The following is a 25,822-nucleotide window of genomic DNA, read 5'->3' as shown; positions in this document are numbered from 1 at the left end:
TTGCCTAAACTCCCAAATTACCAAACTCTGATTTAGTGTCTACTTATATGTTAAATCTGTGCACAAAGTTTAAGCCAAGTGACTCTCTAAATTTGTTAAAAGTGACAAATGAAGGGTCTCCTAATCAAGAGAGTCTGCTTTGTGAGGGACGGGAAACAGAACGGATGGTGAAAAGAACACCGTTATCTAAGCTATGCAGAAAGAAGCCTCCAAGTGAGGAAGTCCTGGCCGCAGGAGACAAGCTGATAAAGTGTGGCAATCCACAGAAAATTAGTTGGAAGTAGGACAAAAGTAATTGTGGTAATGGGAGATTGTGACCTATGACTCAAACAGCCCCCCCAAAAGAGGGCAAAGCCCCACTTGGGGAGCGTGCGGCATTAGTAAAACACTTCAGTAGTGCTATCTGAGGACGCGCACTAGTTTGCATTAGAAGCAAGAAACTTGGAACCAACCCTGCGCGTGAATGAATATGTAATGCACTACGAATGTGCAAGCACGCTGCTGTGTATAATATGTACCCTCGAGTAACTTGGTGTGCACGCTGGGCAGAGCAATCTGCTGTGCATCCAGCGCTGTAAATAAAGAGAATGCCAGCTTCTTAATGCTACATAGGTGTTAAAAAGTTTACTCCCAATATCAGTAACAGGTACACAGCCTCACCAGAAAAGCTCCCTGATACAAAAAATCCCCAAGCAAGTCTTGGAATAAAGCCAAGAAATGAAAGCATTAAAAAAAAAAGGGAAAAATCATGTGAGGACAAATTAATTACATAGATGCCAGTTGCCGAACAAAAGCCATTTAATGAGCTTTGTCAAATAGAACAGCAAATTATGAGGCTGATGAGAAATTATCATTTTGCACCTGTCTGAAGGACTGTATCCTTTGTAATATCATCTGAACTTCAGCAACCCTTTGAGACAAGACACCGAGTGTCAGTTGTCCCCAGAACACGAGAAGCAAAAAGCACGGCATCAAGACAGTAAATGCCTTGGCCAAGGGCATGGAGCAAATCCACTGCCCCCGCATCCCCCCTGCTCCCCTGGCAGTGGCGGACCGTGCTGCACTGTCCTTGCCATTTCTTGCTCTGCCCCTTCAAAGAACACAAGAGAAAAGCTCCTTCCCCGGGAGTCGGAAGAAAACCGGACAGCATAAAGAAAAGTGAATCGTTTTAACAACCCCCTAAACTATCGCAAAGAGGGAATTGATTCAAGTCTCCCTCCAGAAAAAAGCTGTCATTAAAAGGAAAAAAAAAAAAAAGCCAAGACCTTGGTAGGAGGAGATGCCCAGAGGAAGCAAGTAACAAGTTGGGCGCTGCGGGGAGTTCGCCCAGCGGCTGCGGTGGCTCCTCTCGCCGCCTCCCGCTCTGGCACACGTGTAACACGAAACTTCCCATCGCCAGGACAACCAATAACAAAAAAAAAATAAAAAGGCAGAGACAACAGCTGGCTGTCAGCAGCCCAGCAGAGAGGAGCCGAGCGAGGAGCCAGACGCACGCCAGGATGAGGGGAGAGATGACGTGAAAGTTTCAGAAGCCCCAGCGGAGCCGAGGAGTTGGTGGCGCGGCGGGGTAAGGCTGAGCTGTTGCTGCTGTTGGGTCATTCCACTAGTCAGCAAGGAGCCGGGGCTTTTGTAGCTCTCTGTAGGGCGAACGGCAGGGTCAGCCACTGAGCAGAGCTTTGCTAGCCTGAATTTGTTTGCAAGGGACACTAAGGAGCAAAGGTGGCGAAAGAAAAGCTTCTAACAGGGCTGCGGGAAGCTGCGCCGCAGCCGTGCTAACAAAAGGAGCCAGCCTGAAACCTCGCCCTGCTTCACAGTTCGAGCAGGAGTAAGCAACTTCTTTGCCGATTAGAAACGCTGGCTGCTCGGTTTTCTGGTGCTGTTTCGGAATGTGACGGCAGCTGATAAGCAGGTCTAGCACAGGGCATTCTGCACCGCCATGGCTCGATACGTTAACACTTGGCGCGGACAAGAGAGCGGAGCTGCTCCTCTGTGTGTGCCATTCGCGAGTAGCTGCCAGCACAGGCAAGCGCGTGTGAGACCGAGAGGGTGCCAGCCACAGCGTTTCCCCAGAGCTCCTCCCAGCCCGAGCTAAGTTTTAGCCCCCAAATCCCGAAGCAAACAGAGTTTAGAAAACAAACTCTGGTCGGGGAGCTAGCATACCGTGCAAGTTAACCATCTGTGTCCAATAGAAATAAATGGAAAGATTTTACGCAGCTTCTAACAAGAGCATTCAGAAAAAAAAAAAAAATCAGCTAGTGTATCAGGCACAGATGCTGGTTTACTATTGAAAACAGCATGAGAAACCACCGCTCTGAGAGAACACACACATACATGGTCTATGGGTTACAGCAACAAGGCTGTCAGGTCTGAATGCAGTGAGAAGGGAAGGAAGAGGAAAAGGATCCCCCAAATACTTGAAATTAACAGAATCAGAGAATCATTTAGATTGGAAAAGACCTTTAAGATCATTGAGTCCAAGCCTTGGTTTTACACGGAGAGGTGTCCCCCAGCCTGTGCTCCCATCTCTGTTTTGCTGCTGTGTGGGGAAGGGGGGCTGGCAAGGAGACTGACCATACAACCCCCCATTTTCTGCCAACTAAAGCCAATTACTCCGGAACTCTTGCAGCTCCTACTGCTGAGCTGGGGCCTCTTGCCTCTTGCAGGAGGCGCAGGGGCACTCAGCTGTTTACAAACAGGTAGGGAGAGAGGGAAAAAGCCAATTCTCACAGAAAGATGTCTTCCTGATCCTACACATGCCTGTAGGGAGGAATGTTAAGGATCAGGTATTTCCACTTCTCTCCATTGCCATTAATGCGGAAGGGAGAGCAGGTCCTTCTGACCTACCTGTTGCACAAACACCAAATTGGAACTGCCTGTGTGAGATGTAGTAGTTAAGACCCAGGTGCCTCCAGACTAGCTCTAGGTTCAAAAGGGATGGAGGGAAGTTTCCACCCTGCTAATGAAGGGTCTCTGTAGATTAATTGTTGCATTTAAGATGGTTTCTCAAATAAAGTATAGGAAAAACAAAGTTTAGGGGGCGGGGGGAAAGGAAGGAAGGAGGGAGGAGCGAGGGGAGAAGGGCAGGGGAGGGAGGGAAGTAGAGAAACATGCCAAGTTTTCCTCGCCAAAAGAAAATCTTAACGGGTTTGGCTGGGGGTTTGTCCAGCCGCAGCAGTGTTGTACATATGCGGGGGGGGGTGGGGGGGGTGGGAATAAGCAATATGAAACACATGTCTGGATAAAAGAAACAGAACATGGCTTGTGTTACAGCTGTCACGGTGGACAAGCCTCTTAGCCTGGCTGCAATGCAAAAGTAGTTATGGGAGTGGAGGTACAAAATAAACCAAGTTTGATAGAGCAGATCCCTCCTGGAACACAACGCCCTGACCCGCGGAGCCTGCAGCCGGGCAGGGACTGGAGGAGGCTGTACAGAGCTGGGTGAGCAGAGCAGCACCCACCACTCGTCTCCGTGCAGGCTCTCACCACTGCCCTGCACAACCACAGCTGACACTGTGCCAAACAGCTTCTTCTGAGGAAGCAGCTGTTGTAGCCTTTAGTTTTGAGTTCCTACACCCAAGTGGCATCTCTACTAGGATTAGACCAGCATATTTCAAAAAACTCAAAAATGCATACCGTTTCTGAGACCTGTAGGTCTGAGACGAGTCAAGGACAGGGCACAGAGCTGGCTGAAAGAAGATGGAGGTGTTTCCAGCACTCTCAGGGCGCTCCGGCTGCCTTACCTCAAACACCAAAGTACTGATAGATCCCAGCATGTTTGTGAAGTAACTCTTTACAAGGATTTCACAGGCACACAGCTACCTCTCCCGTCAGCCTCCTGGGAAACAGTTATTTTGCTAATATTAGAGTAGACTTTCAGGCTAGCTTCAAGCATCAGCAACCCTAAAAAAAGTCCTCTTGTAGAACAGCTACAGGTTTATTTTTAAAATTGACCTTTTCTTTTCACTGGATAGCTCTGTGCTTTGGTTTCCCCACTTAAAATTGGGATGAGTAGCGAGGAATTACCTCATGGGGTTTTGGGGACTTATTTGTGGGATGGACTGGAGAGAACCAGGGTGTTCTGTAGAGGTGTGGAGACTCTCAGCTCAGTGCCCCACAGGTACCCCTGCTATTGCAGGGAATTCAGTGCCTTTTTACATTAATCTAATATTAGGTTGTAGGGGAGGGAAGGTACGTTTACATTGCTGCCTCAAAACCAGTCTCCAAATAGTGGGTGGTGGAGATGACAGGGTATTCCAGCCAAATGGCTACCCAGTCAGGGCAGCTTTATAATCTGAAAGAATGTGTGGCCTTCTTTTCCAGACCAGCTGACAAAGTCAAAGCTTTTCTCCTATGACATTGAGCTGCAATTTACTAGATTGGGTGTGTGCTGTTAAAAGCTGAATTCTCTTGATACTGGAAACTATTTTCATCTGCTTGGGAATGAATTATAGGTCTGTCTGGCTCCGTTTGCTCCTGTTTTAGGAAAAAAGGGCTTGTCTGTGAACTACAGTTAAAATTCACGTGGCTGATCAACTACAGTCATGGCAGCAAACACTGCATTAACAATGATGAGGGAAAACCATGCACTAATAATATAACTATATTTCTATAGCCCTTTTCATCTCAGAAGTACATTGCAACCTTTGAACAATAAACAATGGGACAGGAATTATTACATGTTCTGCCAAAATGCATCGAAACTGTAATGACACCTAGCAGCTCAACACTGTTTTAGGACAGGAAACATTGCTAGACCTTATCCATACAAAATCAGAAGCACATTTCAGGAACCAAGAACAAAGCTGGTAGGCTTAGAAACTGGCCAAGCCTTCATGTGTCTTAAGAAAGTGGCCAAATACAGTCAGAGTCTATTTTAAAGTTTTAGACCAGAATGAAAAGCATCCTCTCCCCTTCAGCTGCTCAGCACTCCCCTTCCACAAGGCTTGGGATTGCCTGCTAAAATTTCCTACCAAATAAGCTACCATAATCCCTACAGGCTTCCCATCCCTGTACAGTTCCAGCTACAATCAACCTGTTTGACTTGTCTGATTAAGAACAACACAAAGTATTTGCTTCTCCACAGCCGCAGTCTTGAGAAAAAAGATGAACGTTGCAATGAGAACGTTGCCCTGGCATTCGTCTTGCTTGGGCACGTCAGGGAGGTCCTACTTTGTAAGGGTAATGGGCACAGTGGAGGATATTGAACTTCTCTTTTCTGGGACTTGCTGCATTAGGACTAGAGGCACTGGCAGCTTCAGGGCACCAACAACAAATTCCTCCCTCCAAAGCTTCGTCTCCATTTTTAGATTACTATAGCAACAAACCTGCACAAGCAAAAATTCATGGAGGAAGCACTGTAAAACCAGTGGATCGGGATGATGTCAAGAGAAATAAAGCCCTGTGGAGCATGGCTGGGTAAGAAGCAACCAAGAGCAGAACTCGTGCTTTCATCTACTTTCAGCCTAAATGGGCTCAGTGACTAAGTGTAACAAGCAGTCAGCAAGCAAAGGCCATTTCAGTTTGTAACTGCAACAAAACCAGGGACTCACTGTTTTTCTATCTAAAGATTTCAGAGCATGTTAGAGATTTGGACCACAACAATTAGGAAGCAAACCTCTGACAATGGTAACACGTTCTGCTGCTTTCCAGAGATGAAGTCACCCAACAGAGGGATGGGATGACTTATCCGAAGTCACACAGCCAGTAAGCATCACGGGCAGGCCAGGAAGACTGCCTGCATTTACTAACTTCCAGTCCTGGGGCTAAACCACAAGCTCAAATTCATGTTCTTTGCACCAAAATAGGCTGCTCAAATGCCACCAGGGCTACGACTAAACAAGTGTCTCATTCCTCAGCAGTAAGTTCAAGCTCACCCACTCCCTACAGTTCAGCTTTCGATGCACCTGCGTAGACACACAGATAGGATACAGCTTTCCAAACCAAAGACAGGCCAAAAACCCCCTATCAATTTACATAGATTTCAAAATTAAAGCAACTGGACTACCTTACAGCAGACAGAGGGATGTGGGACCCCACCTTGCATCGTCATCCCAAAGCTTTTTCTTGCTTGAAGCCTGGAAGCTACGACACACAGCCAGTTCACAGTACAAAGAAACCCTGACCAAGGCTTTTCTCTTGAATATCTAGATTGAGGCCTTTTAATGGCTTTGTTCTCAAAACAGTTGAGCGGCCAACTTCTTTGAGTGCTTCAGTATGACATAAGTCCATTAAAACAGTTCAGAGAGATAATTTCAGTGCTATTACAGCAATTTTCACAGTTTTACTTCAGTGGGCATGGCAAGATGAATCTTCATTAAAAACAAATATTAGCACTTTCTGGGAATCTAAATCTACAGAAGCCCTAAATGTAGGCCATGCTTCTTCGGTTTTAAAGGATCATCTAATCCTTGCAGCAGAGCAGCACCCCCGCAGATGTTAAGTGCTCCCCTGCACTATTACTGTGCTCTTTCTTTTCAACCAAGGCTAACAACTTATGGCACATGGCAGATTCAGTCTCCTTCTCTCAAAAACAAATAAAGCCAAATTAAGATTTTTTTTTTTTATTCCCTACCCTGTCAAGCCTTGTAGTGTAGAGGAGGGCAGGAAGATTTGATGATCTAGCCCCACTGGCAACACTGGATAGATGAGTTATTTTTTAAAGAACAGCCAGAAGAGGAAAGAGTCGAAACCACAAGTCTCAGGCTGCCACCCCACCCCAGCAGGAACTTCCAACTGCCTGTCACAAGACATTGGCATTGTGTTAATTTTCTTCTCTACACACGTTTCTCATCTTGCCTCTTTTCACCCTATTTTCACTTCATATGACCTCTAGCTACAGCTATGGAGCAAAAGTTCATGACATCAGTCTGACGTGTTATGAAGACTACGTTGCACTGTGGTCATTCAGCATTTCTTCTGTAACAAGTTCCATCAGCTTTGCTGCCCTAACAGCCATGTCTCCTTTGCTCTGAAGGGTTCCCATTCTCAATGGATACAGTTTTGAGGAAGGACAGTGAGCAAGGAGAAATGCCAAATTGAAAAAAACACTGGTAGACAATTACGTTTGCTCCAAACCCCACAGAATCTGTGAGGTACTAACCTGGGTGGCTGTTCTAGGTTCTAGAACAGCACTCCACTCTTAGAAGGTAAGCTGCCAGTTAAGACCTACAACCTCAAGTTTCAAATCTCTCAAGACTTGCCCATTTTAATAATAATCATTATAGTTACTGCCTCAACCAGATATCCTGCACCACATGGCCTTTACTACTATTGGTGACTGGGAGCTTACCTGAACACAGTATAATTAAAAAAAAAAGGGAATTAATTCTTAGAGCTCCACTCTGAAATTTCTAGGTAATGTCATCACTGTTGTGTTGAACATAAGGAAGATAAGGCAGATGCATAGGACAACTTATTTAAGTCACACAGCACTAACCTTACCCTTATGCTTATCTCTAGGATAAGATCTTGGTTCTGCTGAAATCAGTTGGAAAAAGTCCACAGTCAAAACTAGTCCTGGCCAGAGACTTTACATCACAAGTAGAATGGAAGATACAAGTCCATGAACATAACTAGATTTCTTGGGAGAGTTCTACTTGTTTTTTTTTTTTTTCTTCAAGAAGTGATTTATTCTTCACTCTTTTGCTGTGCTCCACAAGCAGGAAAGCAGGAATCCCAAAGCAGCGAAAGCCCTTGGAACCAGTGTGCAGCCAGAAGTGCAGTCAAGCGCAAAAACATTTGCTTCCTCAGGGGAAGGTTGGAGACTGCACCACCAACATCAAACCTTGCCCCTGAAGAAGTTCAAACCAAGGTAAACAAGCAACATTCCTTGCAAACTTCAGAATAAAAACTCCTTCACTTAGCTGCAGATCAGGTACCACGAGCACAGGAATGTCCGTTACCGAGACAAGCTTTTATCATTTTAGATTAGGCACTTGCTAATCTACATGGAATTCTACAATCCTGATCAGTAATTTACACTGTATCCCCACACTTCAGGAGCCTGGCTCTTACACTTGCTGCTTCTGGTGCAGCCCAGGTTACAGCAGATTCCTTACTAGAAGAGCTGCTGGGCAGGCAGAAACACCTCCAAAGGGAACAAACTTTTTCAGAATGTTAGAGCCAGAAAGATTTATTTTTTTAAAAAAAAGGTTTTCTTCTAGAGCCAAGAACAGAAAACACAAATCACCTCTGCCTGCACCGCCATCTTTTGGAATAGAAACAAAACTGGAAACCTGCTGACACAGAATCCCACAGCACTGTGCAAAGGATAAAGCAAGCATTTCTGGAGCAGCTCACTTGGGGTGTGGGCAATCATCTGGAAAGAACTATTTAACCCTTAGTCTCAAAAGTGACCTTTTCAGCATAAAAAGCCACAGCTATGCCTCCCTGCAAAACTGCACTGCGATCGTTCTGTAGATGTAGATTTTCTATCTACACCCATCCCTAGGAAACCAGCTGGTTCCGATTTTTATTCCTTAGCTTGGATTTAAAAGAACAAAGAAAACCCTTTTTGAATTGCATAAACATAGAAAATGTAATTTAACTTGGCACTGTAGTATTTAAGCCCAGCATGCAAAGAAACAGCCAAGGTCTTTCTGTCCTCAGTGTGTTTAGAAAAACGGAACCCCAAGCATCCATTTGTTTGAGTAACCAAACCAGATGTGCAGTAATGAACTAGCTGGCTTATTCTGCAAGTAGTGTCTTGGTTACTTGGCTTTGTGTTATCACCAAGACTAGGATATTAAATTGCAGTGCTCAAGTCCCATAAAAGTGTTGACTATGACAACACACACAAGCTAGTACATTCTGATATAATAAAGACCTAAGAGTTATAATCCATCCAAGTGTTGACCTGTCCCAACACTTGTTTTAGGTGAAACTGGGTATTTCTCAACAATATCCTATACCAGTTACTGAAGCAAAATTTGAACTTCCAGAGCTCTCATGCAAGCTTGATTATTGTAGTGCCTTCCAAAATCTTGCTCATGGGGCAAAAGAACAGCAAATACTGGTGGCAAAACTGAAGCGCCTAACTTTGACTAGACTAATATTTTCAGTAACAACAGTTCCTGGTGATCACTTTCAGAGAATAAAGGAGGTGTAAGATGACCGAGCAGGGCAGGAGGGATCAGCTCCACAAGTGATTTATCTATCTCCCTGACAGATCCAGGGGCTTTTGCTTTGCTCATCACCAGCAGTGACAGGTGGACATCCACTGTTCAATTCATGTATTGCTCCATTCAAACAGACTGTGTCTTAAAAGACTAAAAAGCTACATTTAGCTTACCTTATAAACTTTGCATTCATCTGCAAGAACCTGAAAAGCATCCAGCTGTCCCCAGTGAACATAGACTTTAGGTCTTAATATCACCATTCAATAAAACTGGTTGATAAAACATTATTAATGGTATTGTAGTGAGGTTTTGAAGTAAGCACCTTCAGTTTTTGAAGGGGCTTTCTGTAGCTAAAGAAGTGCAAGAAGTCTTCAGGGGTGTCTACTCTATCCTAGTAAAAAAAAGCTGAAAACTATGTACCACTGGAGTTTAGCATTTGGAATTCAAGTCAAGTCAGAACTGCATTTCCTTCTGGAAGGACAAGTTAGCACAACTGGGAAAAAAACCTACCAGCTTTCACTGGGTGAAAGCCAAGGGCAGGCACGGTCCGGTTCTAACTCTGTGCCTGCTGTAGGAAGTGTCCTTTTAGAAGAAGTACCATTTTGCCTTTACTCAACAGCGCAGCTGACAAAAGCACCCTTAAACCCAGATTTTGAAATTAAGACACAGAACACGTAGACAATTAACAGTCCTCCACCTTAGCTACTGGGAACAAGGACTGAGACCAGATAAACTTGTTTTCCTTGTGATCACCAGCTCTATAAGAAGGCTGGCAGCTTCCTAGCATTAGTCAGTGAAAACGTTTATTCTCTGTTTGGTTCTACAGCATAAAGCCTGGAGAGGTTGAGCCAGAATGTCTTCTGAAGGCTTTCTGAAGGAAATGCAAACCATTGGTGAGAAGTTTCTCCTTAAGCTCCAGAGACTGCCCAAGGCTGACCCGGTGGAGATTGTGTCCTTTTGTGTGGTTCTTCTGTTTATTGGTGAGTTTATCAGTGGAGGCAAAGGGTGTCAGAATGTCTCTTTTCTTCTACCGGGGCAGCATGTTCCACAGTCTTTGTTAGTGGGTTGGTGGTGGTGGCAGTTGTGGAAAACTGTGGAAGGCTGTGGTCTGAGGCTTTAATTCCTATATAATTTTTTAATACACGGTGTGGATCTCCAATGCATGCAGAGCATGATAGGCAACAGTATAGCTTTCCCCAGAGCTCTCATATGTAAGCATTAGTTTAAACAGCAGTATTTTAACCAACCCAGAGGTGTTGCAATGTTTTGATGCATAGGAGATGGTTTATGACAAATGGTATTAGGGTGTCTCACTGCCACAGAAGACACTGAAGAGTCTGAGACACTGAGTGTCATTCCTGTGCTTAGTTGAGTGGAAGCCAGTATGCTTCAGGTGAGCCTATTTACTCTCCTCTGGTAACAGCAAGATCCTTCCTGCTGCTCCGTGTGGGGATAACATAGAAGGAATAAGAAAAAGCTGCTTGATCAAGGGGGATGAGGCTTGTTTAGAAAATGGGAAAACAAGCAGGAAGGAAGGCCAGCCCTCCCCCCCACTAAGAGGTACACTTTGCTGGCAGCCAAACGGAAGGGTGTGTATCCAGCCTGGACACTCCTCCCTGGGCTGGAATTCAGAAAGACACACCTGCTGCTTTATAGTTTTCATACCCATAGCTGCTTCCCCACAGGTCGGGTAATCTGGCAGCCCAGCTCCAGGCTTTTAAGGAACACAGGAACAGAGACATGCATGTTCACACACTCTTAGGTGTTTTGCAGGATTAAACATGTCATCTGTTTCTATTCCAGATGAAGTAAAATATCCCTCCCAACACCAACCATTATGTCTAACATAGAATAACAGTAAGTCAGCCCACTGCTTTGCGGTATCTATGTGCAAAACCCCTCCATCTGAAGTATCTATTTTTTCAAGCTAAATACAGAAGAATGAGTAAAGCCAACCCAGTCACAAATATCTGTCCTCATTAAAGAGTACACTGCACACACTCTTCAGAAACATAACTGCCAGTTTGACTTGGCAAATCCTCTCAAGTTACTTCTGACACAACTATGGGGAGAGCTGGATCTTCATCTTTTCCAGGCACATAGCTCTACTTAGTTACTGCATGTCATCTCCAAGTAACAGCTCATTAGACAGGTAAAGATATACCCCCACACGGTTTGGTACATAGCTCTTAAGATCATTAAATATCCAGTACTGATTGTCTAGATTAAATGGGTAACTAATACAAGGGAGCAGGAACTTAGGAGGAGGGAGGTGGGGATATGGGGGGGTGGGAATTAAAATTAGCAGGAAACCAGGCTTTGTTCATTCTGCTGCTCACCAAACAGTTTGGAGGAGACAAAGGGTTACTCTGCAGTGATTGCTCCTATATCATGAAGCAATACCCTTTGCTTCTCTTTCCAGTTACTGTTCTGGTGCTCATGATCATTGCTTGCAGCTGCTGCTGCTACAGCTGTTGTAGCTGCGACGGACGTCCTGACCACAGACGAAGGAAGATCCAAGTCCGTCCAGTTGCCCATTCATGAAACGCAACAAGAGGTGAACAACCTGCTATCAAGGATGTGCATGGACATCATGATTCAGTCCTATGGGAATGACTTTCTACACTAGCTCCCTGAAAATGGCAATAACAATATTAATTAATATGACTCAGAGGACCAGAAATCACAGTATGGAATTCCTTATTTCTGTGACAGCCACTACTGGGCTCCATGGTGTGACCAGAAAGGTAACGCTACTTTACCATCACTGTCTTCCTCTTCTGGGGTGGGGTGGGGTGCACAGACACGTGCTGCTGAGAAAACAGACACACTTTCCCAATGACAGCCCTGCAGCTGGGCCAGCCAAGGACTCCCTTTGTGAGCACGGAGCCAGGAGCCATGCACCACAGCAGAGAACACATACACTGCCACATGCTAGGCACTCTCTTCCCAGTGCTAATCCAGATGGATGGTGCTGGGCGCTAGCAAAAGCCACTGACATCACCAGGGGGTCCACATGCTCAGTACACCTTGGTTCAAGCCCAAACCTGCTCTCTCAAAAGCCACCTGCAACAGACACGTTTAGCTGAGATGTCTGCTGAAAGCAACAAGTCACGGACCTTCTGATCCAGACATGCCAGCTGAGGCTCCAAGTACAGCTTGCAACAAATGCTCCCTGCTTTATTTCAGCAGTGTTACAATGACGTGAAATTGTCAAAGAGAAAAATCACATCGTGTGCAATACCACCCTTTGTAAACAGAAAGATGAAGGCGAAAGGGAAAAACTCACTAATATTACAGCTTGATTTATCATTGTGCTGCTAAACGTGCTCCCTCCCCGCCTCCTGCATGGTTCTGCTCGTTGTAGGTGAATCATTCTTACAGAGCATGGGAAGTTATGGGAGATGGACAAATCCCTGTCCTTACTTGAGGGACCTGTGTGCCTGACTCCCTGCACTGTGTGCAGTTTATTTTAGTGGACATAAACATTATGCCTAAGGTATGTTTAATAGCATACACAAAGGCATTTCAGAGGAGTGACACAGAGTATGGTAACTGCCACTTCAGGGTATACATGCAGCAGCTGACAACGGGCATTGTGGCAAAGCAGAGCCAAGAACGGGCTGTATGGCTGAAGTTAACAAGTGCAAATAAATCCCCTTTTCATGCTGCAGTCGCTGTGTATGTTTGGTTTACACTTCAGTGAACTTCAGAAGGGGATTTATGTAAGTAAAAGGCTATGGCACAGGCCATGACTTTCATAACTGGGACAGCTAAATAGAAGACCATCGTACTGCGCTTAACTCTGTAAGCCTCAAATGTGAAAACAGCCACCTTTATGAGAATGTATAAAGAATTACATGCATATAGCTAAGTCATCTTCTACCTTTGTATTCCAGTTTCTAAGTGTAGAGTCAAAGGGGTTACACATATATATACCAGAGCCAACATCTAGCTAGAGAGAAAAGAATCATCAAGTCTTAACAGTGGGCTTTTAAATATTCTTCACACTTCAGAAGGGGCAAAAAAAAAAGGAAAACTTTTTAAAGAAGCCTCTTTTCTCTGATGCCTGCACCCAAATTCCTAAAAAGCACATTGCATCAGTAGCTTCTCAAGTATTTAATACACTTTCAATTTTTCAAAGACACTAGATCTAGGTTTTTTGCATTTTTGTACTGCTGTACTTTGGAATGTATCTGCAGCCAGTGACATAGAGAATAGTCAAAAAATAATTTTAAAATAAGTTCCTCAAACTACCAATGTTACTTACAAAATCATAAAAAGAAAAACTTTCCAGCAGCAGAAGAGGATGCCTCCTTAGAAAGCAAATATTTGAGCCCCTGCCTCAAATATTTGAGAGAACTGTCAACAAAAGCTACTGCATGCATGGTTAGGCTAAGACTAACAAAGCACTGCCCTTCATGATACGGTCCCAAAGCTTTCACTCCCGACCAGTATGTTAGTGTAGGTTAAGTTCAAGCATGGCATCAATTTACTCTAACCAACATTCAGAGATGCAGCACGCTAACCCTTCTGTCAGATATGTCTTTGCTCATTTCGGTTACACATCAACAAGTGGCAATCAAGGTGACATATAGGAAGTGTCAGAACCTCTTTCGCAGGAGACAGACTCAGCAAATGTTTCTGTATCTAAATTAAGTCACAAGACCTGTGGAAGAACAGAGCTTACTTTCTTTTCCTAGCTTGTGCTAGGCAGTGCCAGCTACAGGAATTAACAGAATCCCATTGAAAAATGCTTCAGCAGCATGGAACCAGTCTGCGCTAATGGTCAGGAGGAAGCTCAGCAGGCTGGAAACATACCAACGACTGACAGGTTGCTGTCACTAGGAACAAGCTGCCAGCCCTTATCTCAACAGAAAACGCTACAAATACACGTTTCCCAGTGGTGTTAGAAGTTAAACCACTGACAGATACCAGCTAGGGGGACAAGAGAAATGGCTCGTCTTATCTCTGTCACTTTAAGTTCCTGAATTAGAAACAGAGAATAAAAAGAGAAGGAGAGAAAACCAAGAAATTCTCTAGAGAATTCAGGTGGTTTTCCGGAGGAGCCACCATGTAGAGGAGAGGCCCCTGGACCAATTTCTACATACTTGCCTGGGCCTCGCAGGCCTGATGTTCTGCTTTGTACTGTTTTGTACCATTGTACTCAGCTGGACTGTTCCTCTACGTGGTATTTAGATATGCCAACTGCTTGCCTGGGCTGGTGGGGTCTGCTGCCTTCTTGCATGCAAGAGATCAGGTTGACCTGAAAGATGCCCAGCAAATCCCAAGCTTACTGCAGCCCTTCAGTTTCTGTTGACTAGAAACATTCCAGTCTCTGTGTCCCTGCTCACGACTCACACAAAACCTTTTGTGTTTTAGGCTTCAATCATTACCTGCATAAAGGGACCTGGAATGCCCTAAGCACTAGTGAGGATGGATCCTCCCTGTTTCAAAAAGCAGAGGGAGATTCAGAAGAGCACAGACTAAGGCGAGACTGCTTCAAACACAGCAACTTCTGTACATGTTGTGAAAGCCTGAGTGAGCCTAGAAAGAATTGCAAGGGAATAATTACGTCAGTCCTGATGATCAAGTGTTAAAATAGTTTCTTTCCCTGAGGAACCTAAAAGAGACAGTGAGGCCAGCCTCTCCAGCAGAAGTGGTTGAAGTTCTACTGATGACTTAATGGAATAGCTTCTATTCTGTAACATCATCCCTCTGGTTTCAAAGTGATTTGCTTGGCTTGTGAAAAACAAGTTTCCTTTTACACAGATGCAGTCTTATATACCACACTCTTCTCTTCCTTCCCTCCCGCCAGCACAATCCCTCTGGTCTTCTGTCAGAAAAGCAATAGGGAGTCAGTTTTATTGCAACTAACAGCAGTGCAAGGCTCTGTAATGAGTTTATCCAACTAAATTGTCATGATAAATTTTGGACTGGATGGCAGTCTTGTTCACAGTCTCATTTTAGATATGGCAGTCACCTAATGGAGCATACAATACAGATCCAGTCACAATCCAGGAAACAAAGCCCTCTTCCCTCCATCACAATCTGCAGCCTTCCCCAGTCAGAGGACAAACTGGACCTTTACAAGCACTGGAACAGGTGTGTGAGTGCATAAAGCCATAGAAAAGAAAAAATGTCCAAGTGACAGCTGAACTAGGTCTTTTTAACTGAGCTCAAGGCGTTTGATTAGATTAGCCACACCTTTGCAGTAAAGTAATTTGTTAATCATTTACTGCAGTACAAATAGGCAACCTCCATGCTAGCTTTACAAGTCTCCAGGTGCAGTAAGGGGGTCCCTCACCACAGGTCAAGATCTCTTGGAGAAGGTGCAGAGGGGGCACCAGAAGGAATACCTACTACAAACACAACAGCTTCAGGTATTTATAAAACTGCATACAGCGCTCCTAATTCAGGAGATTAACTGTGTTTAGCAGAAGAGACAGGGACTTTCTAGGGTGTACAGTCTTCGGGTCTGCAGAATTACTGTCTAGGGTGCCTCCTTTTTAAAGGCAAAGGCAGTTATCCAGAACAGCTTTCATGTATTGTACGCCTGCTGGTTAGCAACTGGGCATGGTGGTCTGCCATCATTCCAGAAAACAAAGCATGAAGCGAATATATTTGGCTGCTGAGAAAAAACCAAAAACTTCAGCAAACTAAGTGTGAGCTTGTGCTTCTAGGCAAACGTGACTTGCTGAGGATGAAACACATTTTACATGGCTAATCCTCTTCCTTATAGTATTAAGGGCATGGACATAAGGGGCAGCAAGTCAAACAAATTTTCAAAAATAACAAAGATATTTTATTGTATTATGTCCACACAGTCATATTTGTGAGCGTATGAGAAATAATCCATCCTTTCCCTTGAGAAGCAAGGAAGCTTTACTAAAACCACAAGATGCTTGCCAAGAGATGCTGGATGTTCTTTAGAAAGCTGATAGCCAAGTCATTATGCAAAGTATCAGTAAAAAAGCAAGTGCGTAGAACCCACTGAAATCCCAGTTTAAATTATTGCTGGACTTAAATGCTTCATGGGAGAAAAACTTATGCTTCTATTGCAGAGTAACAGAAAGCGTTACTAAAGCAAACTGCATTAATGGCAAACCTCTTTTACATAACTAGACTATTCTAAGCCCTACAGGAGCAACAAGATGTACATGAAGATCTTTGCTTATTATTGGTGGGTTTGTTTGTTTTTAGGTGTTCATTTAACCTCCAGCGTGTTCTCAGAGTTGAAGTCCCCAACTCCCTTTTAGAGATCTTTCCAATGGTATCAAGCAAATTCTCCCAATCAAGACTTGTCTTTCATGTACTGGCTGTACAGTTGATAGATGAAGGGTTCATACTGAACACACTGGGAGAGATGCTATATTACATTATTAAAAATATTTATAAACTATGATTAAAATAAATTTCAACTGCCAAAATCTGGTAAAGCCAGAAGCTTTCCTCTTTATATCTCTGTAAATCTCATTGTGAAACTGGCCTCAGCTGTGTTTTTTTCTTCTGGTTTATGCTCCCATTTCTGTGAAGGGTGACTCTCCCTTTTGGAAGGGGGATGCGTGCAGGCACAGACAGCTTGCGTGCCTATGCTGGTTTTGGGATTGTGGCTCAGAGCACAGAGGGGATACACCAACATCTAATATTGTTCTTGTCTGCCTCCAGCAGGGCGGAAGCCAGCATGTCATCAGTGCGAGAGGCATCCTCAGTTATGGAAGACCTAAAGAGACTGATTGTAATAAGTGACTGGGCTCTTGGAGGGCTAGTGGTGATTGCCACTTTCTGTCTCGTTTTTGTTGCTCTCCTTCTGTTTGCTGCCATCTTTGGTTGCTGCTCATCTCCAGGGCACAGAGCAGTGCATAAACAGCAAAGATGAGATGCAGTAATTGGAGCCTTACAGCTAAGCAAGGATCAGCCCAGCTACAACCTGATTGTGTTGTTCATAGAAAGCTTTCTCATCTTCTCTCCCTGAGTGGTTATTTCTCCCCATGCAACTTCCCTGCATCAAGAGCAACGCACCAATGCCAGCAAGTTGTTCTGCAAGCCCACAGCAAACCCAATACGTAAGGCTATCTGTATTCAGGAACTGCATAACTAGCCAAATACCAGTTAACTCACCTCCACCTGATTTTCATCTTTCAAGCAAAACCACCAGTTAGAGGTGGCAAATGGTCAGCCACCACCTAAAGCTGTTAAAGATGTCTTCTGTTGCTACAGTTACATGGGTTTTTTCCATCTTGCAAATGGGCAAGAGGAAACTCTGACCAGCTAAACTTCTATCTAAGCCCACTCTCTAAAAGCAGTTTATACCATTGTTCTCCTGTCATACTTGGACAATAGCCTAAATATACTATGCAAAAACTTGCCTGCCAGTATACAAGTCTGTCTTTATTTGTTCTTATTTAGAACCTTGCAAGGTCAGAGTTTCAGGTTTGCTTTCACTGTTTGGATAGTGAATAGAACTGTATTAATTCAAAATGTAAAAAAAAAAAAAACAAAAACAGAACATGATGTTCCTTTACCTAGCATCTTAGTCCCCTGCAGTTATGAGCAGGGAAGCCAGGCAGCGGTGCTGCAATATGTGACTCTGGGGATGCATGTGGCATGTTATGCAGTAGGAAGGATGAACCAAGCTGGGGCAGGGAAAAAGAAGCATGGGATATGTGATTACTAACTAGGTCAGTGATATTCCTTTACAGAAATCTCTCTTTTATACATCCAGTGAAATCTTATTTCTATTGGTATTCATATGAGCAAAGGAGAATGTTTTCTCTCTGTCTTTGCTTAGTTATTGCCTCAGTGTTGCACTGCAAGTCTGGAGAAGGTCCTCACTTCAGAGAGCACTCAGGCTCGTTACAGCAAGATGGCTAACGTGAAGCCTAACTCATGCCCTCACTGGGACACCAGCCTGGAATGTCCTGTGACTGCTTCTGGCTTGTGCAAGGTTAGTTCAGTGATCCCAGTCTGGTTTGTATGGCATTAGTGAAAATTCCAAGAAATTACTGTCATGACTAACTCTACTGATAATCACCTTAAGAATCAAGAAGAAATAAATACCAAGACAAGGTTTTCTGAGGTTAGCATCTAACCAGATAGATACAGCTGCCTCTCAGATTGTACAAAACCCAGACACAAACAGCCATCTGGCCACTCGTGCTGTAAGCTGGTAATGCACCAGAAGAAGCAGAGCTCCTTAGTCAAGTGCATCAAACTGTTGTAGTAAGAAGCCTCCTAGTAGCTACTTCCCAGAATCACCTTGACTTTGGGCAAAAAAAGTGCTCCTTCAAGTGCTCCAGCACTCAGTGTTGTGCCATACTTCAGTACAAGCAAGACTTTCCCAGAGCAACCCCATAAAACCAGGATTTGTTTACCAAACATGACTACAAGAGAGAACATGCTCACCAAGGGCTTCAGAAAAGAAGCACATTACATTTGCACTGAAAAGGTTGTCCTAGACACAGGTGTGAAAAATGAAACAAGATGCAGACTTGAAAGCAAGACACATGTTGACCATTTTCAGTTAGTGAACATGTACTACTCTCTTACTGGCACAAAATTATGGCTTTGATGTCTTATCCAGCATAGAATAGCAATTAGTAAGCTGTAATTGTACAAGTCATGAACTAAACCTGAACAATGCACATTGTGGTTGCTAGTCTGCATTTAGATTGGACACATCCATAATTTGGGCATGTGTCTGAAACATTCTAAGCACCATCAGGTCCTTCTAAGGTCAAGAAGAATCATCAATATCTAGTACTTTGTAGAGTGGAGCCCCTGAGATTTAGAGAAACATTGAAACTAAATGCTCCCATCCCATGCCGATTAGGCTGTCTCCTTAGAAGAGGGATTACGTAGTGAAGAGGCAGGAGGCAAAACAAAAGCAAATGCAACTAAAGCAACCCATCATCAAAGATAGAACATAGTAAAACTCATATCCACAGGAGTTGTAGTTTAAAATCACTGTGTCACTTGGTCAGGTTCCAAGACCAACATCTCAGTTAACTCAGAGGTAGGAGTGAGTGAGAGATGTCTTTGGGACACCTTCCTCAGTCCAGACATCAAAGTATCATGCAACTCATTCAGTATTTTCTCTTTCCTGAACATCCAAAATCTCAGCCATAACAGTGTCTTGGACAGGGCATGGTTTCCCCAACATTAAACAGTGTTTGAAAGAAATGCACTCACCCCAGCTCCTCGCAGAAGTTCACAATGGCATCAAAAGCTGTCATCACAGATTTGTCAGATTCTTTTAAGGTGCCTTTTTTTTCCTGAAAGTAGACGGGGACAAGAATTATAGTCTTCAATTTAAATATAAGCAGATAGAGTAACTCTAGCAATGACCAAATTCAACCCTTCTGATCAATATGGCAAACAGGCACAGACAGCACCCTGTCTCTGCTCCAGACTTCAGCTCACCCATGACCCTCTAACAGGGCTGGAGCTGGCAGCCCTTTCCCTTCCTGCTTCATCCTCTTCTGCTGTGCCTTGAAACAGGGCTATGGACAGCTCTAGACCCAGAAAAACTCATGTCATCTTTGCATATTCAGAGGTTACTGCAGGTAAATCAGATCAGAGCAAAGGCAGCACATCTAGGCACATGGATACTATTCTGCAGATCTTACCTGGATGTTAGAGAGCTCCTTCTTAATCAGGAAGCTGACTTGATCCCGGTCATTCCTGGAGTAATAGAGGCGGCAGCGGGATGGCTTCCCATCTCTCCCAGCTCTGCCAGACTCTTGGTAATACCCAGCCATTGACTTAGCAATATTCCAATGTGCAACAAATCTGCATGGGGTAAGACAACAGGAAACATAGAGCTCCAGGTTTCTCAGATCACTGCATACACAATTGTGTTGTCTGTGAACACCAACAACAGTAAAAAATAGGGCAGCAAAAGCATAAAAGACAGAGGATTTAGCAGAGCAAAGAATTTTGTACAGAGATTTAAGTCCTTTTAAGACACGAGATGCAAGGAAAGCAGCAGAGTGGTAAGAAAATAAATGCACCTGAACAACATGTGAGGAGTATATCACTCTGAATGGATGGAAAAAAATGGGCACATGAATATCCTAAATGTGCATACAGCTGTGCAGCTATGAAGACTGAGAATAAGGACATTCATTCAAGGAGTTTGGAAGATTTTACTATAAAATACAGCATTAATAAAAAAAAGTCCTATTTATTTTGTGGAACACAATTTGAACGTTACAGAACACATTATGAAAGACACTATTTTAAAAAGACACTTCTTTGCCAACAAAGTCTGCGTGGGAAATTCTGTCTCACCAAGCTCGCTTGTAGATGAGGGCACCCTTCCTAGCCAGCAAATATGACTATAGAATCATTATTAAGCTTTATGTAATCTCTGAAGGAAGGTTTTCAACACTCCAATGCTAGACCACTTTAAACCTGCTTGTACCTGACTATTCAGCAGTTCAGCTGATAGCTGTGTTGAGAGGATTTTACAGTACAGTAACACTGCCAATATTTTACATACCAGTCTGCCTCAAAACCAGCATGTCTGAGAGGCATATGATGCATATGGGTGTGGAAAAAGATTAAATAACAAAAGCAGGCAACCATTTTTCTTTACACACAAACACTCCAAGAACAGGCCAGGCAGGAAGCAATCTACACATTTAATTACCACCAGGAAGTCTACTGAATGAATTGATAAATATTCTCAAGCAAAACTGAATTAACAGTGGAGAGGAGCAGATTCCATCAGAAAGAGAGACAACGCCTCTGTTTTTCCTCCTATCCAGAAAAGTCACCTCTAAAAGTTGTCAGGCCTGATCTTACTTGATAACATATGCATAAATACTTGGAATTCTGCTGCATAGAGCAAAGGCTAAGCAGCAGTACCTTGTTGCCTTGGCTTGGATATAATGTCCTTTTAAACTATTTAAAAACATACTGTAAAGAGGAATTTTAACTCCGCTGGAAACTAACCAGATTACAAGCATGTTTCAGCTATATTTCACTTTCAGTCAGCCCAATGCATTTCAGTTAATCTTTGCCTTTTTGAATGACCACTGTACTGCACAGGGCAGAGTGGCTTAATTAATTCATGCTACTATTCTAGCAGACTCCTCAGTTCTCTGTTGGGTAGCATGCATCAAGCAGTAAAACAGGCTGTCTCTGCTATGAGGTCCTGTTATGTGGCAGCACAGTGACACAGACAGAGAAGCATGGCACAGCTGTGAACTCATGGTTGTCTCAGTGATGCCCAGCCCCCCTCCCACAGTGTTCACAGCAATTGCTTTATGAAGATTTTAGAGTGAAGATCAGGTCTGTGTGGGGTGCTGTGTGAGCTGTACCTGAGTTACCCCTCTACTAAGTGATCACAGTTCACAATACTAACTCAGCACAGCTATACTGCTATGCAAGAATTCTAACAACACAGAGCAATTATGGTGACAGAAGTCCCAGAGGAACAGCAACTGAAACCGTCTGGAAAGTTTCAGTCCTTGGACTATAGCTGTATTTTTTTTATATGGTTATTGCCATTCGTGAACTGCTCTTTTTTTTCCCCATTGCATTGCAAAAGGAGATCTCTAAAAAAAGCTGGCTCTGACTATTTTAGTCAAGGGTATATGAATAATTTTAGGTGCAGATTTTCTTCCCACCACTTTTTAACAGCAACTATTACACTAAGAGAAGTGAAAGGGACAGCTGTGATTGCATTGAGATGGCTCTTTTTGAAACCCTAGAGGGTGTGGCAAAACCCAAGCATTCCTCCCATTTTCTTGGTTTTGAAGAAGACTGGCAAAGAGGAGCTCTGGTGCCTCATTTTTAATTTCTTTACAAAATCCTTCCAGGTTTGTTTTTGCTGCTTCTAAGCTAAAAAACCTCCAGCTCTGTTTTTGTGGGTTTTACTAAGTGTTCATCAGGCATCTGAATCAGATGTATCAGGTGACAGAGAGACTGAGGCTTTCCCTTCCCACTGCTCAGGTTTCAGTCTCCGGTGGCGCAAAACACTCACACACACCTGACATTTGCTTTGTCTACTCCCATTCCAAAACTGATGGTTGCAACAATAACAGGAATCTTCTCCTCCATCCATTCATTCTGGACTGAAGTCCTGTCAGCTGCCTTGAGTCCTGGGAAGGGAAAAAGAAGGAAGGAAACAACAAGAAAAAAATTAAAAAGGAAAAAGAAAAGAAAAAAAGTAACACGAGGATTTTCTTCCTCCTCCATTCCCCCACTTTGAGCCAACCCCCTCACTAAAAGTGACTGGTGTACACACTCCTCTTTGCCCATGTTTAAACTGGCTTGCGATCAAGCAGAAGTCAGCAGCTGCTGTTTCTATTCCAAAGAGAAAAATTCAGTTCCCTCCTGGGATAAAAGCAGTTATATTTAGGCCGTACAAGATCCAACAAAACCAACAGTTCTGGAGCAAAGGGAATACCATTCCATTGAAGGCTCTGCGCTTACCTCACAGACCTGACACGTGAGCATCAGAGACACTGCAGACCATGCCTACAAAGCTGTTTTTCTAGGTAGCCCCAACCCAGGCCTTAAAGGTGGTACAGTTCAGTTCTACCAGCTACTGAGAGATACAGATGGAACTTCCAGTACCTGCGTGATATGCCTTGGCTTTCACTCCTCGGTAGCTCAATTCAATAGCCAGCTGGTCACACACATCCCTCATCCTGCAGTACACAATGCCACAGCCAGAGTACACCTGGGCAGACAGGAGAGAAAGTCCATGATGCTGTCTGAAGCCAGACAACAAAGCTGCAGTCATTAGCATGGTGGGGACAGGAGGGATGCCTAAAGATCATGTCTTCTACAAGCCAGTTCCCTGACAATTGAAAGATACGTCCTACAAGGCCCAACATCCACCAACTACAGTCCCCCAGTCCTCTCCCAGTGAACACAAGGCAAGACGCAGTCTCCCTCTGCCATACAAATAAACTCAGGTGCACAGGCTGTAACTGAGTTCCTGAGAGTTATGTTGGGAATTAGTGTTAGAGCAGGAAAGTCAACACAACACTTCCAAATGCTTCTGTTCATCCTCACCACACTAGAGGAACAGAACACAATCCATCCAATGATAACCTGGCACATGACAAACCAAGACAGAAGTGCTAGTCACATGTTCCTCCTAATCAATTTTTTTTTAGACCAACCCCTTCCTGAGGGCACCTCTGAAAGGAATGCAGCCTTCACATTCTACCCATTTTAAAGGAACTAAAAAACATACGTGAGCACTTTTAGAGGAACTAGAAAATACACGAGCTTTCCTTCCAGAGACTTCCTCCTTCCCTGCCACAGACTGGTCAGGGCCATACCAACCACTGGGAGGTCAGTGACCATTAAGGTAGCCTTTGTTCCGTTTAGCTTTCTTCCTTAAATGTAAAACCTACCCCAGTGGTGTCCTTCACTTCAAGCGCCTTCAGACAGAAATCCTTCAAGTTGGTGTATGGATCAGTCAAGAGCTCTTTGAACTGCACATCATAGAACAAGTTAGATCTGAAGCAAGGAGTCTTAAATGTAGAAAGCGGCTGCTTTAGCTTGAGCGCTGCCACAATGTCCTCCTGGACCTCCTTGGTGGCAGTGGCAGTCAAAGCAACGCAGGGCGTATTGGGTATGCGAGTGCGCAAGGTGCCCAGCCGTAGGTAGTCAGGTCGGAAATCATGTCCCCACTGGGAAACACAGTGCGCTTCATCGATTATCAGGTAGGACAAGAGGTTTCGGGACAGCAGAGAGTTCAGCGTAGGTTGGAAGGAAGAGGCGGCTGCCATCTCTGGGGTGATGTACAGGAGCTTTACTTGGGGCTTCTCACTTGCTAAGTCAGCCAGGATGGTCTTCTTTTCCTGGGCAGAAAGCTTGGAGTTCAGAGAGCAGGCTTTGATTTTCAGAGCCAGCAAGTGATCCACTTGATCCTAAAGTAAACACAAAATTAAATGAAAAGGAAATGGAAATAAAAGAAAGTCACCACCACCAAGAAAGACTACTAGGGAGATCCAGGTGAGGCCCCAACTTGCACCTCCAGGGCTGAGTCTCAGCACAACTTATACCTACAGTCTGGGTATTTACATCTTCAACTCTAGATGTTGTTATTTTCGACTGTGAGCATATCTGTCCAGCTCTTGCACCCAACTGCATTTTTGTGCATCCATTCACTTTAGGACAGTCTTTTTGCTGCTAGGGAACACCAGCAGGGATCTGTGCAAAATAACTTTTTGTAGCCACAGTGAGCTGAAACAACCCACCAATGCATCTCAGTATTTATGCTATCAAGTTGTCACAGATGGAAAATGAATACTACCACCCAACAGCAGCAAAGTGCATTTCATTCCAAAATAATTAAAGGATGTTATAAACACAGCTGAGATAGGATGAAATACAAGGGTCATGCAAATCACCACCGCAAAAGAACCAAGTCTGGATGAGAATGATGCCATGAAAACCAAGAAGAAAACAGCATCATATCCAGATGAACACTGGACCAATTCACCTCCCTATGCCTACACGCAGCTGTTCACTTGCACTTGACTAGCATATAACTTTTCGGAAGACATGAATAGTTCTGAGAAACAGATGTAATTATTTCACTCAATATCTGGTTCCAATGATTGATTTAATACCCACTGTTTTCATTCACGAAGTCAACTCTCAACCTTCCCTACAATAAACTACACAGACCAAGTTCTTCAAGTTCAGCTACAATGAAATACACCACGATCGTTTCAGGCATAGCCACCCCGTCTCAGGGCTTGATGAGAAGACCTCTGAAGGTTCACTCCAGCTCTGTTTCCTAGGACTCACTGAGCCCATTCTCAACCTATTTGTAACTCTGACACATTCTGCTTCATCTCCAAATCTTACTGATGGTAATTCTTTGTAACTTCCATTTCACTGATAAAACATTGTCTGTGCTGGAGCTTAATCAGAAATCCTCACACTTGGAAAATAATCACTATTCAGAACACCTTCCTGAGATGTATTACCATGCCTGCTCTTAACTGTTAACACATATTACATTGAGACTGTAAAGGAGTTAAAAATCCACAAAACCCAAAACCCGAAACAGCAGTCTACAACATCAGATACCATGCAGTGCTAATCAAATGCTTTACAGAAGTCTAAGCAATGCTACAGCTGCTCTTACAGGGAAGTGTTTCTCCCAACAGGTGATGAAACGTTAGGAAAGGCAAAGTACAGAAAAAAAGTCTCACAGATGAAAGCTCAGCTTCTTCCCATGACAGAAAGACTGACTGCAACAAAAAGACATTCTGATGCAGAACAAATTATGCCTTTGAAGGCAACTTCATCACTCCGGCAGTTATTACTTTATAAGTAAAATGGCAGGTCTATTCTGGGGAAAGATCCAGTATGTTCTATTTAAGGTACTCTGCTTTGTTGCCTCTGTATAGCACGCTGGAGGTAAGAGACAACTGCAGTACCTGGAGAAAGGCTCAGTTATAAAAACCACAAGGTTAATTGTTAAAGAAGGAAAACATCCTTTTAGAGAACTGCATAGCATCCTACCAGACTTACTCTGCTCTGCAGCTAATTGCAGTCTCTTCACCTATCACCAGGGTAAGAAAAACACATGGAGACATCAAGAGAATCCAGAGGCAGGCCAACAGCAGAGACTCGTGGACAGAACAACAAGAGGCAGCTGTGTCTCCAGAGTCTCCCAACCCCCTTCACTGACTGCTTTTCCACAGCCAACAGGAGACAGTTAC

At 43.9% G+C, this 25,822-nt stretch overlaps 2 protein-coding genes across 17 annotated transcripts in view; one reads left to right on the top strand and one right to left on the bottom strand.

The window, feature by feature from the left end:
- Positions 1-25,822, bottom strand: part of RECQL5 (RecQ like helicase 5) — a 39,735-nt gene that overhangs the window by 11,937 nt on the left and 1,976 nt on the right. For all 6 annotated transcript variants that reach the window (XR_013926212.1, XM_080376543.1, XM_080376546.1 and 3 more), the window contains 5 exons: positions 23,495-24,013; positions 22,704-22,809; positions 22,114-22,225; positions 19,745-19,907; positions 19,308-19,390 (listed from right to left, as the gene is read on the bottom strand). Coding sequence is in view for 5 of the 6 variants with exons in the window: in XM_080376543.1 (XP_080232669.1) it covers positions 19,308-19,390; positions 19,745-19,907; positions 22,114-22,225; positions 22,704-22,809; positions 23,495-24,013 (983 nt within the window). In the remaining variant the exon portion in view is untranslated. The remainder of the gene's footprint in view (positions 1-19,307; positions 19,391-19,744; positions 19,908-22,113; positions 22,226-22,703; positions 22,810-23,494; positions 24,014-25,822) is intronic.
- SMIM5 (small integral membrane protein 5) lies at positions 1,395-25,816 on the top strand. Of its 11 annotated transcripts, none has more exons than XM_080377028.1 (4): positions 1,395-1,567; positions 7,662-7,810; positions 9,943-10,096; positions 11,539-12,789. In XM_080377028.1, exons 3-4 carry the CDS (start codon positions 9,970-9,972, stop codon positions 11,658-11,660), a joined length of 249 nt encoding a protein of 82 aa, XP_080233154.1. In that variant the 5' UTR covers positions 1,395-1,567; positions 7,662-7,810; positions 9,943-9,969; the 3' UTR covers positions 11,661-12,789. The 11 variants fall into 11 exon arrangements, 3 of the variants coding, with proteins under 3 accessions (XP_080233154.1, XP_080233155.1, XP_080233153.1); XM_080377029.1 differs by having other exon boundaries at positions 7,659-7,810; XM_080377027.1 differs by having other exon boundaries at positions 7,459-7,810.

The sequence above is a fragment of the Falco punctatus genome, assembly GCF_963210335.1.
Source record: "Falco punctatus genome assembly, chromosome: 1".
In the NCBI taxonomy this organism is placed as follows: Eukaryota; Metazoa; Chordata; class Aves; order Falconiformes; family Falconidae; genus Falco; species Falco punctatus.
The sequence above is the reverse complement of the archived record's forward strand: the minus strand, read 5'-3'. Positions and strand labels throughout refer to the sequence as shown.